We start from the raw sequence: 17,553 nt of genomic DNA, 5'->3' as shown, positions 1-17,553 counted from the left end.
AGTTGTGGATGAGTGGAACAAACTCCCGAGTACTGTCATAGAGGCTAAGACGTGTAGTTTTAAAAATTGGTTAGATAAGTACAAGAGTAGGTAGTAGGTTGGTAGACAGCAACCACCCAGGGAAGTACTACCGTCCTGCCAGATGACTGTGAAACAGAAACCTGTAACTATTTTGCATGATGGTAGGATTGCTGGTTTCTTTTTCTGTCTCATAAACACGCTAGATAACAGGGATGTCTTGCTACTCCTACTTACACTTTGGTCACACTTCACAGACACGCACATGCATATATATATACATACATCTAGGTTTTTTCCCTTTTTCTAAATAGCTCTTGCTCCTCTTTATTTCTTCTATTGTCCATGGGGAAGTGGAAAAGAATCTTTCCTCCATAAGCCATGCGTGTCTTGTGAGGCGACTAAAATGCCAGGAACAATGGGCTAGTAACCCCTTCTCCTGTAGACATTTACTAAAAAAGAGAAGAAGAAAAACTTTATAAAACTGGGATGCTTGAATGTGCGTGGATGTAGTGCGGATGACAAGAAACAGATGATTGCTGATGTTATGAATGAAAAGAAGTTGGATGTCCTGGCCCTAAGCGAAACAAAGCTGAAGGGGGTAGGGGAGTTTTGGTGGGGGGAAATAAATGGGATTAAATCTGGAGTATCTGAGAGAGTTAGAGCAAAGGAAGGGGTAGCAGTAATGTTGAAAGATCAGTTATGGAAGGAGAAAAGAGAATATGAATGTGTAAATTCAAGAATTATGTGGATTAAAGTAAAGGTTGGATGTGAAAAGTGGGTCATAATAAGCGTGTATGCACCTGGAGAAGAGAGGAATGTAGAGGAGAGAGAGAGATTTTGGGAGATGTTAAGTGAATGTATAAGAGCCTTTGAACCAAGTGAGAGTAATTGTGGTAGGGGACCTGAATGCTAAAGTAGGAGAAACTTTTAGAGAGGGTGTGGTAGGTAAGTTTGGGGTGCCATGTGTAAATGATAATGGGAACCCTTTGATTGAACTTTGTATAGAAAGGGGTTTAGTTATAGGTAATACATATTTTAAGAAAAAGAGGATAAATAAGTATACAAGATATGATGTAGGGCAAAATGACAGTAGTTTGTTGGATTATGTATTGGTAGATAAAAGACTGTTGAGTAGACTTCAGGATGTACATGTTTATAGAGGGGCCACAGATATATCAGATCACTTTCTAGTTGTAGCTACACTGAGAGTAAAAGGTAGATGGGGTACAAGGAGAATAGAAGCATCAGGGAAGAGAGAGGTGAAGGTTTATAAACTAAAAGAGGAGGCAGTTAGGGTAAGATATAAACAGCTATTGGAGGATAGATGGGCTAATGAGAGCATAGGCAATGGGGTCGAAGAGGTATGGGGTAGGTTTAAAAATGTAGTGTTAGACTGCAGTGGTTCCCAAACTTTTTCAGCTTGTTACCCAATTTAACATGCCACATAAAGCATGTTACCCCTTTCACAAAATGTTGTTATTATTGATATATATGGCTAAATTAAAACACTTGAGATATTTTCTTTTATTTATTGTATTTGAACATTGTGCATCTCTAATGACTATTACCAAAGATGTCAAGAACATCAGTGGGATGGATGGAGTTGCATACTTGAAGCTAGTTTAGGAATTCTTGGCTTCATACCAGCTTATGTCTACCTCGGCTGATGCTCACAGATAAACTGACAGTGTGAAATAGAGGCAGCCTCAGGAAGTGAGTGACGCGTACTGGACAGGTCGATCTGGGCTACTGAGTGACTTTTGTCCTGAAGCATACTTGTCAAAATACTTTTGGGTTTCCACACACTTAGCTATATATTTCTTCTTTTCTAATACTGTATATTAGTTTTTGATGTTTATTGTTATTTGGTTTAACTTTATTACTTACTTATAATAGGTTTATTTTACAACTTTATATACTAAGACAAAGTTAACAATAATCCTCATACCGGGTACCGCATTGTTTTCTTGATTTTCAGAATTCATAACTTTTTTTCTGTCACCCCTCCATTACCCCCCAAAAATGGTTAAATTACCCCCAGGGGGTAATTTACCCCCAGTTTGGGAACCACTGTGTTAGAGTGTTCAGCAGAAGTTTGTGGTTACAGGAAAGTGGGTGCGGGAGGGAAGAGGAGCGATTGGTGGAATGATGTAAAGAGAGTAGTAAGGGAGAAAAAGTTAGCATATGAGAAGTTTTTACAAAGTAGAAGTGATGCAAGGAGGGAAGAGTATATGGAGAAAAAGAGAGAGGTTAAGAGAGTGGTGAAGCAATGTAAAAAGAGAGCAAATGAGAGAGTGGGTGAGATGTTATCAACAAATTTTGTTGAAAATAAGAAAAAGTTTTGGAGTGAGATTAACAAGTTAAGGAAGCCTAGAGAACAAATGGATTTGTCAGTTAAAAATAGAAGAGGAGAGTTATTAAATGGAGAGTTAGAGGTATTGGGAAAATGGAGGGAATATTTTGAGGAATTGTTAAATGTTGATGAAGATAGGGAAGCTGTGATTTCGTGTATAGGGCAAGGAGGAATAACATCTTGTAGGAGTGAGGAAGAGCCAGTTGTGAGTGTGGGGGAAGTTCGTGAGGCAGTAGGTAAAATGAAAGGGGGTAAGGCAGCCGGGATTGATGGGATAAAGATAGAAATGTTAAAAGCAGGTGGGGATATAGTTTTGGAGTGGTTGGTGCAATTATTTAATAAATGTATGGAAGAGGGTAAGGTACCTAGGGATTGGCAGAGAGCATGCATAGTTCCTTTGTATAAAGGAAAAGGGGACAAAAGAGAGTGCAAAAATTATAGGGGGATAAGTCTGTTGAGTATACCTGGTAAAGTGTATGGTAGAGTTATTATTGAAAGAATTAAGAGTAAGACGGAGAATAGGATAGCAGATGAACAAGGAGGCTTTAGGAAAGGTAGGGGGGGTGTGGACCAGGTGTTTACAGTGAAACATATAAGTGAACAGTATTTAGATAAGGCTAAAGAGGTCTTTGTGGCATTTATGGATTTGGAAAAGGCATATGACAGGGTGGATAGGGGGGCAATGTGGCAGATGTTGCAGGTGTATGGTGTAGGAGGTAGGTTACTGAAAACAGTGAAGAGTTTTTACGAGGATAGTGAGGCTCAAGTTAGAGTATGTAGGAAAGAGGGAAATTATTTCCCAGTAAAAGTAGGCCTTAGACAAGGATGTGTGATGTCACCATGGTTGTTTAATATATTTATAGATGGGGTTGTAAGAGAAGTAAATTCGAAGGTCTTGGCAAAAGGCGTGGAGTTAAAAGATAAAGAATCACACATAAAGTGGGAGTTGTGACAGTTGCTCTTTGCTGATGACACTGTGCTCTTGGGAGATTCTGAAGAGAAGTTGCAGAGATTGGTGGATGAATTTGGTAGGGTGTGCAAAAGAAGAAAATTAAAAGTGAATACAGGACAGAGTAAGGTTATGAGGATAACAAAAAGATTAGGTGATGAAAGACTGGATATCAGATTGGAGGGAGAGTGTATGGAGGAGGTGAATGTATTCAGATATTTGGGAGTGGACGTGTCAGTGGATGGGTCTATGAAAGATGAGGTGAATCATAGAATTGATGAGGGGAAAAGGGTGAGTGGTGCACTTAGGAGTCTGTGGAGACAAAGAACTTTGTCCTTGGAGGCAAAGAGGGGAATGTATGAGAGTATAGTTTTACCAACGCTCTTATATGGGTGTGAAGCATGGGTGATGAATGTTGCAGCGAGGAGAAGGCTGGAGGCAGTGGAGATGTCATGTCTGAGGGCAATGTGTGGTGTGAATATAATGCAGAGAATTCGTAGTTTGGAAGTTAGGAGGAGGTGCGGGATTACCAAAACTGTTGTCCAGAGGGCTGAGGAAGGGTTGTTGAGGTGGTTCAGACATGTAGAGAGAATGGAGCGAAACAGAGTGACTTCAAGAGTGTATCAGTCTGTAGTGGAAGGAAGGCGGGGTAGGGGTCGGCCTAGGAAAGGTTGGAGGGAGGGGGTAAAGGAGGTTTTGTGTGCGAGGGGCTTGGACTTCCAGCAGGCATGCGTGAGTGTGTTTGATAGGAGTGAATGGAGACAAATGGTTTTTAATACTTGACGTGCTGTTGGAGTGTGAGCAAAGTAACATTTATGAAGGGGTTCAGGGAAACCGGCAGGCCGGACTTGAGTCCTGGAGATGGGAAGTACAGTGCCTGCACTCTGAAGGAGGGGTGTTAATGTTGCAGTTTAAAAACTGTAGTGTAAAGCACCCTTCTGGCAAGACAGTGATGGAGTGAATGATGGTGAAAGTTTTTCTTTTTCGGGCCACCCTGCCCTGGTGGGAATCGGCCAGTGTGATAATAAAAAAAAAAATAAGTACATGAGTGGGTGTGGGTGATTGTGAGTTTGACCTGACTAGCTTGTGCTACTAGGCCAGATACGATGCTCCTTCCTTAAGTGAACGTGACCTGACCTGACTAGGTTTAAGCCGGTAGGAGAATTGGATTTGCCTTTCATGGGCCAGTAGGCCTGCTGCAGTGTTCCTTCTTTCTTATGTTCTTAAATAAAGCCTACTTTTATCAGAAAAAAGGTCCTCTTCTCTCCTTTGTGCATATATGGCTTTTTTTTTTTTTTTGTTCAAATTGTCTTAAGTCCCATGTGTAGGTTAAGCACCGGGTTACAAATTAAATGATCATGGGGAAAGGTTTTGTTGTATGAGATCCACTGGTGCAGCATTGCAAATGCCTACTTTTGGTAAAGTAATAATCAAGGTATATTCCCAAGGTTTATGCATATGGCTGCGAATTTTTAAGATTAAAAATATTTTTGTTTCTCAAAAATGGCCTAAAAATATTGCTTTAACAGTTTTATGCATTTGTATTATTTATTTTTATACAACTTGTTAGACGTAGGCCATGAGTCAATATACTTCTACATAGGGCATGTGTATTTTCACCAGCTGTATGTGGAAGATAAACAAGGCTTTTCTAAGTTTGAGATGCTCTGTGAGGAGTTGCAGAGACAAGAACTCAGAGAGAAAGCCAAGAAAGAAAAGAAGAAGAAGAAAAAGAAGAGCAAGAAAAGTGAGGAGGGAAAGGAGAATACGTGCCTTGTGAGTATAATTACCAGTATAATATGCAAAATATTTAATATTCTTCTTAAGTCTTTTATCAAGGTTGTTATGTAGCAGTAGTATTGGGTCAGGCTAGAAAAACTACTTAATATGTATAAATAAAATGAGAATTTCCCCCAGTTGTAAAAGTAATATGCTGTATAACCTATAAGGGTTTACAGTAAGGCCCCACTTTACAGCGTTTCTCCGTACGGCGTTCTGCTAATATGGCGATTTCAAATTATGACCAAAATTTCCTATACGGCAAGCGGTCTTTCAAATATGGCATGCCCCCACTCGGTTTGTTTACATTCTTCTGAGCGCATCTATTATGTCTGGAAACTTTCAAAAATTTCAAGTGTTTTAAAGTTATTGCATATTTTATATGTACTCTGATAATTATACTCATGTGTACCTGTACCTAAATATACTTACACACTGTGCTGGCATGAAGGTACACATTAAAATCACTAAGAGTCTCTCTACTCATGACGCCATAGTAATACTATGTAATAATAATCTCTCTGGGAGTAGTAGGAATGGTCCCATCTTATATTACGCTAATATAGACATTTTCATGAATCCATCTATGTTTTCTTCAAAATTAAATAAGAAACATGTTACATAGCATATAAACATTATACGTACATCTACCCACAAAGTAAAAATTGACATAAATATGAGATTTGTTTACAAAGCGGCTTTGTAGGAGTGTCGGAAGAATTACGTTTTCTCTAGTCAAACACTGGAGGATAACTGTAAATAAATATTCCTTTTGTATGCCTTTACTCTATATATAGCAATTCACGACCTTTGTGGATTTAATGCTTCTTTTTTGTGATTATAATAATAATAGTAACTTTAATAGTGCAAAAATTATAGGGGGATAAGTCTGTTGAGTATACCTGGTAAAGTGTATGGTAGAGTTATTATTGAAAGAATTAAGAGTAAGACGGAGAATAGGATAGCAGATGAACAAGGAGGCTTTAGGAAAGGTAGGGGGTGTGTGGACCAGGTGTTTACAGTGAAACATATAAGTGAACAGTATTTAGATAAGGCTAAAGAGGTCTTTGTGGCATTTATGGATTTGGAAAAGGCGTATGACAGGGTGGATAGGGGGGCAATGTGGCAGATGTTGCAGGTGTATGGTGTAGGAGGTAGGTTACTGAAAGCAGTGAAGAGTTTTTACGAGGATAGTGAGGCTCAAGTTAGAGTATGTAGGAAAGAGGGAAATTATTTCCTAGTAAAAGTAGGCCTTAGACAAGGATGTGTGATGTCACCGTGGTTGTTTAATATATTTATAGATGGGGTTGTAAGAGAAGTGAATGCGAGGGTCTTGGCAAGAGGCGTGGAGTTAAAAGATAAAGAATCACACATAAAGTGGGAGTTGTGACAGTTGCTCTTTGCTGATGACACTGTGCTCTTGGGAGATTCTGAAGAGAAGTTGCAGAGATTGGTGGATGAATTTGGTAGGGTGTGCAAAAGAAGAAAATTAAAGGTGAATACAGGAAAGAGTAAGGTTATGTCCGTTATGAGGATAACAAAAAGATTAGGTGATGAAAGATTGGATATCAGATTGGAGGGAGAGAGTATGGAGGAGGTGAATGTATTCAGATATTTGGGAGTGGACGTGTCAGCGGATGGGTCTATGAAAGATGAAGTGAATCATAGAATTGATGAGGGGAAAAGGGTGAGTGGTGCACTTAGGAGTCTGTGGAGACAAAGAACTTTGTCCTTGGAGGCAAAGAGAGGAATGTATGAGAGTATAGTTTTACCAACGCTCTTATATGGGTGTGAAGCATGGGTGATGAATGTTGCAGCGAGGAGAAGGCTGGAGGCAGTGGAGATGTCATGTCTGAGGGCAATGTGTGGTGTGAATATAATGCAGAGAATTCGTAGTTTGGAAGTTAGGAGGAGGTGCGGGATTACCAAAACTGTTGTCCAGAGGGCTGAGGAAGGGTTGTTGAGGTGGTTCGGACATGTAGAGAGAATGGAGCGAAACAGAATGACTTCAAGAGTGTATCAGTCTGTAGTGGAAGGAAGGCGGGGTAGGGGTCGGCCTAGGAAACGTTGGAGGGAGGGGGTAAAGGAGGTTTTGTGTGCGAGGGGCTTGGACTTCCAGCAGGCATGCGTGAGCGTGTTTGATAGGAGTGAATGGAGACAAATGGTTTTTAATACTTGACGTGCTGTTGGAGTGTGAGCAAAGTAACATTTATGAAGGGGTTCAGGGAAACCGGCAGGCCGGACTTGAGTCCTGGAGATGGGAAGTACAGTGCCTGCACTCTGAAGGAGGGGTGTTAATGTTGCAGTTTAAAAACTGTAGTGTAAAGCACCCTTCTGGCAAGACAGTGATGGAGTGAATGATGGTGAAAGTTTTTCTTTTTCGGGCCACCCTGCCTTGGTGGGAATCGGCCAGTGTGATAATAAAAAAAATAAAAAAAAACTTTAATAATAATTTTTAATAATTTGTAATAATAATAATTCATCAGAGCATGAGAATGGATGTGTTGGTCTTTATTTATTCTACTATACCACTGTGGAGACAACTTGTACACAATGTAAGGTCTTTGTATGAATGTTTATGAACCTTAACCAGACGCATTGTCTGTTTGTTTACATAGTGGGTGGGGTGGCCAGGCTGGCTTCCCTACACTACCCTACCTACCACACGAGTTTCTGCGAATAAATACTTTTCACCTTTTACCCTACATTAAGACTACAAATATTTTAAGGTAAGTAATGAGTGTACTGTATATGCATTTTATCACTCTAGTGAGCGTTAAGCATCATTGTAGTATATTATGTGTGGGTGGGGTGGCCAGGAGGGCTGCCACACCTAACTCTCACAGTAAATACTACTTACCTTTTTGCCCTGCATTAAGACTTCAAATATTTTGAGCTAAATAATGAGTGTACTGTGTGTGTATTTTACTTTTTATTGTTTTTTTAATGCCTAGTTCTATTGCTAACTTAATATTTGTTAGTATGAACTTGTTATCTGGCATTTATATGCATTTATAAGTGGAAGAAATGGCGTTCTGCTTTCCGGCGATGTCTGCTTTCCAGCAGTAACCTGGAACCTAACCTGCCGTATAAGTGGGGCCCTACTGTAAATGCTTGTTATGCTTGTTTTTCAACATAATGATAATTCTCCATGGAAAGTGGAACAGAATTCTTCCTCTGTAAGTCATGTGTGTCCTAAGAGGCAATTAAAATGCTGGGAGCAAGGGGCAAATAACTCCTTCTCCTGTGTGAATTACTAAAATTAAAAAGAAAAACTTACATTTTTCTTTAGATCACCCTGCCTTGGTGGGATACGGCCAGTTTGTTGAAAAACAAAAAAATAATAAACTAACAAATTATGTAAATAGCTCTAGGCACTGATTCATTGGAACCACACATGACTGAGATGGTTTGTGTGTGACTGCCTGATTGAACTACAGTACTGCCTACACAATTTGTTATTGTAAATATATGTATTTCTAATTATTTTTAACTTTGTCTTGTGTTTTTGTCTGAATCAGCTATAATTGGCTGTAATCAATTTGCATTACTTGTTACATGCATGATAATAAGTATTATTGTAAAGCTATTTATGTTAATTGTAAAATTCTATTGGGGTAATATAGATATTTTTTGGCAAAATTGATTTCATCTATTAGTTCACTGTTTTTCAATGTATGTGTGTGAGTAGAGAGTTATGAAAGAGTAATTTTTTCAGTGTGAGGATGAGGAAGGAGGAGGATGTCGGGAGTGTGAACTAAACATGTCTTCATCACCATGCTCAAGCCAGCGTGCAACCCTCATCAATGCCACCAACAAACAGGTAAGCTACGCAAGTTAAGGGAAGTAAAAGCATTATCAGAGTTTATAGTCTTCCTATTATGCCACTGCAATAAAGTGAATGCTCTGTGTGGTTGTGATTTGCAGGGACATTTGAATTGTGATGTCCACACACTTCAGGAAAGGCAGATTGATTAATTACAAATATACTTCCTTCTTTGAGTCACCTTTCTTTGGTGGAAAATAGCTGTGTTAAAAGAATTAATATAAAAAAGATAGTGTTATATATCCTTCACCTACTAAAATTAATTATTTGCTAGACATATATTATTCACCTGCTAAAATTATTTGTTACAAAAACATTATTCACCTACCTATGTTAAAGTGATGTGATTTGTAGATGATAGAGTGTTGTAGTCATGTAGTCTATGCCCTCTTGTTGGACTTTTAAATATCTGACAACAATTTTATTCTTTTTGAGTGTGTGGGGGTGGGTACTTTTTCCAGTGCAGTCTACATGTCTTTACCAGCTACATTTGCAAAGCTCAAGATAGCTAGCTACTCTATATCTTTTATCTTAGTTATTGGTTTTTCATCACTAAAAACATGGGGAAGTGGAAAAGAATTCTTCTTCCATAAGCCATGCATGTCATAAGGCAACTAAAATGCTGGGAGTAAGGGGCTAGTAACCCCCTTCTCCTGTATAAATTACTAAATTTAAAGAGAAAGACTTTTGTTTTTCTTTTTGGGTCACCCTGCTTTGGTGGGATATGACTGGTTTTTTTAAAAAAAAAAAAAGAAAGAGTATGCTGTACAGTGTTTTCATATTAATCTTATTTTATCTGCATTATTGATTTGGTTAGCAGTTAAATTATTGATTTGCTTAGCAGTTAAATTGTGCCAATATCAAATGAGCAAAATCAGCCAAATAGCCTTTCTCTTCTCTTTTTTCTGCACATTTTTTACCTACCAAATATAATGGCATTACTGAAACCTGCCCAGCCATCCATTGGAATATTTCACTGATTTTGGATGTTCAGTTCTTTGAAAATGCCTAACCTTATCACAAAAAATTATTCCAGAGAGGCATACTTTCACTGTGGCATTGGCTAAATCATTCATGTACAACAGCATAGACTTCTTTGTTAGTAGGTCTACAGATAATTTTTCTTCTTTCAACAAACATGCCGTATCCCACTGAGGCAGAGTGGCCCAAAAAGAAAAACAAGAGTTTCTCTTTTTAACTTTAGCAATATATACAGGAGAAGGGGTTAGTAACCCCTTGCTCCCAGCATTTTAGTCGCCTCTTACGACACGGATGGCTTACAGAGGAAGAATTCTGTTTCATTTCCCCATGGAGAACATATTTTGACACTTGCTAAAACTTTTAAGAGTCACTTTCAGAATACTACGTAAGTTTTTTATATTCCTTCAAATCTTTGTCATTTTTCCAATACAGTGGACCCCCGGTATACGAAGGCATCGGCATACGCTAAATCCGGTATACGATATATTTTAATGCAAAAATTTTGCCTTGGTTCGCGTTAAAAAACCCGGTATATGCGATTCGTCTGAGATGCGTCCACATGTGGCCTGAACTGCCAGTGTGCGCACATCTAAGCATACATTCGGTACATTCCATATTATCACAGTGTATTTGCTGCTTGTTTCTGCAAAATAAGTCACCATGGGCCCCAAGAAAGCTTCTAGTGCCAACCCTTCGAGAAAAAGGGTGCTAATAACTATTGAAATGAAGGAAGAGATAATTGAAAAGTACGAGAGTGGAGTGTGTGTGTCGGAGCTGGCCAGGTTGTATAGTAAACACCAATTAACCATCGTTACTATAGTGGCCAGGAAAACGGCAATCAAGGAAGCTGTTGTTGCAAAAGGTGCAACTGTGATTACGAAACAGCAACCGCAAGTGTTAGAAGATGTTGAGAGACTGTTATTGGTGTGGATAAATAAAAAACAGATAGCAGGAGATAGCATCTCTCAAGCGATCATTTGTGAAAAGGCTAGGGAGTTGCATGACGATTTGGTAAAGAAATTGCCTGCAACTAGTGCTGATGTGAGTGAATTTAAGGCCAGCAAAGGTTGGTTTGAAAGATTTAAGATTCGTAGTGGCATACATAGTGTGATTAGGCATGGTGAGGCTGTCAGTTCGGACCAAAAAGCAGCTGAAACATATGTGAAGGAATTCAAGGATTACATAGACAGTGAAGACTTGAAACCTGAACAAGTGTTTAATTGCGATGAAATAGGTCTGTTTTGGAAGAAATTGTCAAGCAGGATCTACATTACTCAAATAACAAAAAAGGCACAATACCGTGACTGGAACGATACACAAATGACCCGCACATAAAAGAGAGAAGCTTACGACGACGTTTCGGTCCGACTTGGACCATTGACAAAGTGTGACTTTGTCAATGGTCCAAGTCGGACCGAAATGTCGTTGTAAGCTTTTCTCTTTTATGTGCGGGTCATTTGTGCTACATTACTCAGGAGGAAAAGGCACTCCCAGGATATAAGCCTATGAAAGACAGGCTTACTCTTTTATTCTGTACTAAGGCTAGTGGTGATTGCAAAGTGAAGCCTTTATTGGTGTATCACTCAGAAACTCCCAGAGCATTCAGGCAAAAGAATGTCCTCAAGGCTAATTTGTGTGTGCTGTGGAGGGCAAACAGTAAGGCATGAGTCACTAGGGACTTTTTCTATGACTGGTTACACCATGCATTTGCCCCCACTGTGAAAAATTACCTAATTGAAAAGAAATTAGACCTTAAGTGCCTCCTGGTATTAGACAATGCCCCTGGTCATCCTTCAGACTTGGCAGAGCGACTTTCTAAGGACATGAGCTTCATTAAGGTCAAGTTTTTGCCTCCTAATACCACTCCTCTCCTGCAGCCCATAGACCAGCAGGTCATTTTCAACTTCAAGAAACTTTACACAAAAACTATGTTTCAAAAGTGCTTTGAAGTGACCACAGACACTCGATTGACTCTAAAAGAGTTTTGGAAGGATCACTTTAATATCCTCAATTGTATAAACCTTATAGGTAAGGCTTGGGAGGAAGTGACTAAGAAGACCTTGAACTCTGCTTGGAAAAAGCTGTGGCCAGAATGTGTAGACAAAAGGGATTTTGAAGGATTTGAGGCTAACCCTGAGAAGTGTATGCTAGTTGAGGAATCCATTGTGGCATTGGGGAAGTCCTTGGGGTTGGAGGTTAGTGGGGAGGATGTGGAAGAGTTGGTGGAGGAGGACAATGACGAACTAACCACTGATGAGCTGCTAGACCATCTTCAACAGCAAGAGGCCAGACCTGAGGAAACTGCTTCGGAGGAGGGGAGAGAGAAATTGAAGAAGTTGCCTACTTCAAAGATTAAGGAAATGTGTTGGTTTAGAAAGACACGTAAGCAAACACTATAACATATTTATTAGAAAACGTTTCGGTCCTGGGACCTTGATCACTTGATCACAAGTGATCAAGGTCCCAGGACCGAAACATTTTCTAATAAATATGTTATAGTGTTTGCTTACGTGTCTTCCTAAACCAACTTGTCGGTATTTATTACCAAGGTTTATACCAAGGAAATGTGTGTAAAGTGGCTTGAAGTGCAAACCTTTATGGATGAAAATCACCTTCATACAGCTATTGCAAGCCGTGCTGGTGACTATTACAATGACAATGTTGTGAACCACTTTAGGAAAGTCATAAAGGAACGAGAGGTACAGGCCTCTATGGACAGATATGTTGTGCGACAGAAGTCCGGTGACTCTCAAGCTGGTCTAGTGGCATTAAAAGAAGAAGGGAAGTAACCCCAGAAAAGGACTTGCTACCTCAAGTCCTAATGGAAGGGGATTCCCCTTCTAAACACTAAAACCATCAACACTCTCCCCTCCTCCCATCCCATCAGTCATCGCCAGATCTTCAATAAAGGTAAGTGTCAGTTTGTGTGTATTAAAATTTCATGTGGTAAAATTTTTTTTTTTCATACTTTTGGGTGTCTTGCACGGATTTCCATTATTTCTTATGGGGAAAATTGATTCAGTTTGCGATAATTTTGGTTAATGATGAGCTCTCAGGAATGGATTAATATCGCAAACCGGGGGTCCACTGTACATGTACTCTGATGAATTCTAGTATGATCATTGAAATACACTCGACCCTCAGTTAACGCCTTTAGTCTGTTCCAGAGAGCTAGGCTTTAACCGATTTAGCTTTTAACCGAATTAATTTTCCCCATAAGAAATAATGGAAATCCAATTAATCTGTTCCAGACACCCAAAAGTATTAAACAAAATATTTTTTTTTTACATGAAATATACATTTCCCTACACAGAACACTATGTTACATGCACAATAAACATTACTGAAATGACACTTACCTTTATTGTGGAATTGTTGATGAGTGATGAGATGGTAGGAGGGCAGATGATGCAGGTGTTCTATTGTTTGGAAGGGGAATCTCCTTCCATAAAGACTTCAGGTAACAAGCCCTTTTCTGGGGTTACCTCCCTTCTTTGTTTTTTAATGCCACTAGGACCAGCTTGAGAGTCACTGGACCCCTGTCACACAAATATCTGTCCAGAGAGCTGTTTCTCACATCCCTTTAAGATTTCCCTAAAATGGGCCATAAGAGTGTCATTGTACAAGTTGCCAATACAGCTTGCAACAGCTGTGTCAGGATAATATTCATCCATAAATGCTTGCACCTTTGTAAACATTATACACAATTCCTTAATCTTTGACGAAGGCAACTTCCTCCATCTCTTTTCTTCCTCTGAAGGAAATCTCTGAGCTTTGGTCTGTTGCTGTTGCACATGAAGCTCTTGCAGCTCTGTAGTGGTTAGCTCTTCATCGTCGTCCTCCACCAACGCTTCCACATCCTCACCACTAACCTCCAACCCCATGGACTTCCCCAATGCCACAATAGATTCCACAACTGGCATAGGCTTCTTAGGGTCAGCCCCACACTCTTCAAAATCCCTCTCTTGTACACATTGTGGCCACAATTTCCTCTAAGCAGAGTTCAAAGTCCTGCAAGTCACTTCCTCCCAAGCTTTACCTATAAAAAGTAGGCCTTAGACAAGGATGTGTGATGTCACCGTGGTTGTTTAATATATTTATAGATGGGGTTGTAAGAGAAGTAAATGCGAGGGTCTTGGCAAGAGGCGTGGAGTTAAAAGATAAAGAATCACACACAAAGTGGGAGTTGTCACAGCTGCTCTTTGCCGATGACACTAGGTTATGAGGATAACAAAAAGATTAGGTGATGAAAGATTGAATATCAGATTGGAGGGAGAGAGTATGGAGGAGGTGAACGTATTCAGATATTTGGGAGTGGACGTGTCAGCGGATGGGTCTATGAAAGATGAGGTGAATCATAGAATTGATGAGGGAAAAAGAGTGAGTGGTGCACTTAGGAGTCTGTGGAGACAAAGAACTTTGTCCTTGGAGGCAAAGAGGGGAATGTATGAGAGTATAGTTTTACCAACGCTCTTATATGGGTGTGAAGCGTGGGTGATGAATGTTGCAGCGAGGAGAAGGCTGGAGGCAGTGGAGATGTCATGTCTGAGGGCAATGTGTGGTGTGAATATAATGCAGAGAATTCGTAGTTTGGAAGTTAGGAGGAGGTGCGGGATTACCAAAACTGTTGTCCAGAGGGCTGAGGAAGGGTTGTTGAGGTGGTTCGGACATGTAGAGAGAATGGAGCGAAACAGAATGACTTCAAGAGTGTATCAGTCTGTAGTGGAAGGAAGGCGGGGTAGGGGTCGGCCTAGGAAGGGTTGGAGGGAGGGGGTAAAGGAGGTTTTGTGTGCGAGGGGCTTGGACTTCCAGCAGGCATGCGTGAGCGTGTTTGATAGGAGTGAATGGAGACAAATGGTTTTTAATACTTGACGTGCTGTTGGAGTGTGAGCAAAGTAACATTTATGAAGGGATTCAGGGAAACCGGCAGGCCGGACTTGAGTCCTGGAGATGGGAAGTACAGTGCCTGCACTCTGAAGGAGGGGTGTTAATGTTGCAGTTTAAAAACTGTAGTGTAAAGCACCCTTCTGGCAAGACAGTGATGGAGTGAATGATGGTGAAAGTTTTTCTTTTTCGGGCCACCCTGCCTTGGTGGGAATCGGCCGGTGTGATAATAAAAAAAATAACAACTGAGGATACTGAAGTGATCTTTCCAGAACTCTCTTAGGGTCAATTCAGTGTCTGAGGTCACTTCAAAGCACTTTTGAAACACTGCTTTGGTGTACAGTTTTTTGAAATTTGAAATGACCTGCTGGTCCATGGGCTGGAGGAGAGGAGTGGTATTAGGAGGCAAGAACTTCACTTTGATGAAGCTCAACTCTCCCACAATTTGCTCTTGCAAGTCGTGTGGATGAGTAGGAGCATTGTCCATTACCAGGAGGCACTTGAGTTCCAATTTATTTTCCAGGAGGTACTGTTTCACAGTGGGGCCAAACATGTCATAGAACCAGTCAGTAAACATGTCTCTAGTGACCCATGCCTTACTGTTTGCTCTCCACATCACACACAATTTAGTCTTGACAGTACTGTTTTTCTTGAACACACTAGGAGTTTCAGAGTGATACACGAGTAAAGGCTTCACTTTGCAATCCCCACTAGCATTACTACACAACATTAGAGTTAGTCTGTCTTTCATAGGCTTGTGTCCTGGGAGTGCTTTTTCCTCCTGAGTAATGTAGGTCCTGTTTGGCATTTTCTTCCAAAACAGGCCTGTTTCGTCACAGTTAAACACTTGTTGGGGTTTTAATTTTTCAGTGTCTATGTACTCCTTCAAGTCCTGCACATATTTTTCAGTTGCTTTTTTGTCAGAACTGGCAGCCTCACCATGCCTTATCACACTGTGTATGCCACTACGATTCTTAAATCTCTCAAACCAGCCTTTGCTTGTCTTAAATTCATCAACAGCAGCACTATTTGGAGGCATTTTCTTAACGAGATCCTCATGCAACTACCTTGCCTTTTCACATTTGATTGACTGTGAAACACCATCTCCTGATAATTGTTTCTCGTTTATCCACACCAACAACGGTCTCTCCACATCTTCGAGTATTTGCGATCTCTGTTTTGTAATCACACTTGCACCTTTTGCAACAACAGCTTCCTTGATTGCCTTTTTGTTGTGCAAGATAGTGATGGTTGAATGGGGTTTGTCGTATAACTTTTCCGACTCCAAGATACACACTCAACTCTCGTACTTTTCTATTATCTCCTTTTTCAATTCGATAGTACACTTCACCCTTTTTGCCACAGGGTTGGCACTAGAAGCTTTCTTTGGGCCCATGGTGGCTTATTTAGCAGTTACAAGCACTAAAAACAATGAAATAATACAAAATATATCGCATGTACGCGTGGAACTATCTTCAGTGGCTTGTAAACAGTGGCACACTGGCTGGTAGATGGGGTGACTGGCTGGGCCTGCTCAGGGTGCCGAGTGGACACGTTCGGGACAAAAGCTCCTAACCTAGTTTTTAGGTGTTATCCGAGCCAATTTTTTTATGCCAAAGCGAGGCGTTATCAGATTTTGGCGCTATCCGATGTAGGCGTTTAACTGAGGGTCCACTGTACCTCACTCTACAGTTTATTTAGTAATTCTGTCTTATTCTCTTCAGTGTATTTTTTAGTGTTTAACTGCTGATATTGAGACTTGATGCTCATTTCAAACTCATGATGTTGATAACTACACCAATATTCTCAACAAGTAGAAAATTATGTTATGTAAGGGACCTGGGAGTAGTAATGTCTGAGGATCTTACTTTCAAGGATCACAACAGTACCATGGTCACAAGTGCAAAGAAAATGATAGGATGGATAATGAGAACGTTCAAAACGAGAGATGCCAAGCCAGTGATGATCCTTTTCAAATCACTTGTCCTCTCTAGACTGGAATACTGCTGTACATTAACATCTCCGTTCAAAGCAGGAGGTGAAATTGCAGATCTAGAGAGTGTACAGAGAACCTTTACTACAGGTATAAGTTCTATCAAGCACATGAACTACTGGGAATGCTTGGAAGCACTTGACTTGTACTCGGAACACAGGAGAGAGAGAGAGATATCATAATCTACACTTGGAAAATCCTAGAAGGAATGGTCCCATATCTGCACACAGAAATCACTCCCTACGAAAGTAAAAGACTGGGCAGGTGATGAAAAATACCCCCAATTAAAAGTAGGGGTGCCATTGGTACACTAAGAGAAAACACCATAAGTGTTTGGGGCTCAAGACTTCAACAGCCTCCCAGCTGCCTTCAAGAGGGAGCTGGACAGATACCTAAAGTCAGTACTGAATCAGCTGGGCTGTGGTTCGTACGTTGGACTACGTGCGGCCAGCAGTAACAGCCTGGTTGATCAGGCCCTGATTCACCGGGAGGCCTGGTCGTAGACTGGGCCACGGGGGCATTGATCCCCGGAATAACCTCCAGGTACAGTGGACCCCCGGTTTGCAATATTAATCCGTTCCTGAGAGCTCATCGTAAACCAAAATTATCACAAACCGAATCAATTTTCCCCATAAGAAATAATGGAAATCAAATTAATCCGTGCAAGACACCCAAAAGTATGAAAAAAATTTTTTTTTTACCACGTGAAATATTAATTTTAATACACACAAACTGACACTTACCTTTATTGAAGATCTGGTGATGAT

At 40.3% G+C, this 17,553-nt stretch overlaps 1 protein-coding gene across 3 annotated transcripts in view; it reads left to right on the top strand.

Moving 5' to 3' along the window:
• LOC128699152 (gametogenetin-binding protein 2) overlaps positions 1 to 17,553 on the top strand; it is a 100,169-nt gene that overhangs the window by 68,049 nt on the left and 14,567 nt on the right. For all 3 annotated transcript variants that reach the window (XM_070096657.1, XM_070096656.1, XM_070096658.1), the window contains 2 exons: positions 4,947 to 5,099; positions 8,821 to 8,925. In XM_070096657.1, the coding sequence (XP_069952758.1) occupies positions 4,947 to 5,099; positions 8,821 to 8,925 (258 nt within the window). The remainder of the gene's footprint in view (positions 1 to 4,946; positions 5,100 to 8,820; positions 8,926 to 17,553) is intronic.

Source organism: Cherax quadricarinatus, chromosome 54, assembly GCF_038502225.1.
Source record: "Cherax quadricarinatus isolate ZL_2023a chromosome 54, ASM3850222v1, whole genome shotgun sequence".
Classification (NCBI taxonomy): Eukaryota; Metazoa; Arthropoda; class Malacostraca; order Decapoda; family Parastacidae; genus Cherax; species Cherax quadricarinatus.
This window is presented reverse-complemented; position numbering and strand designations above follow the sequence as displayed.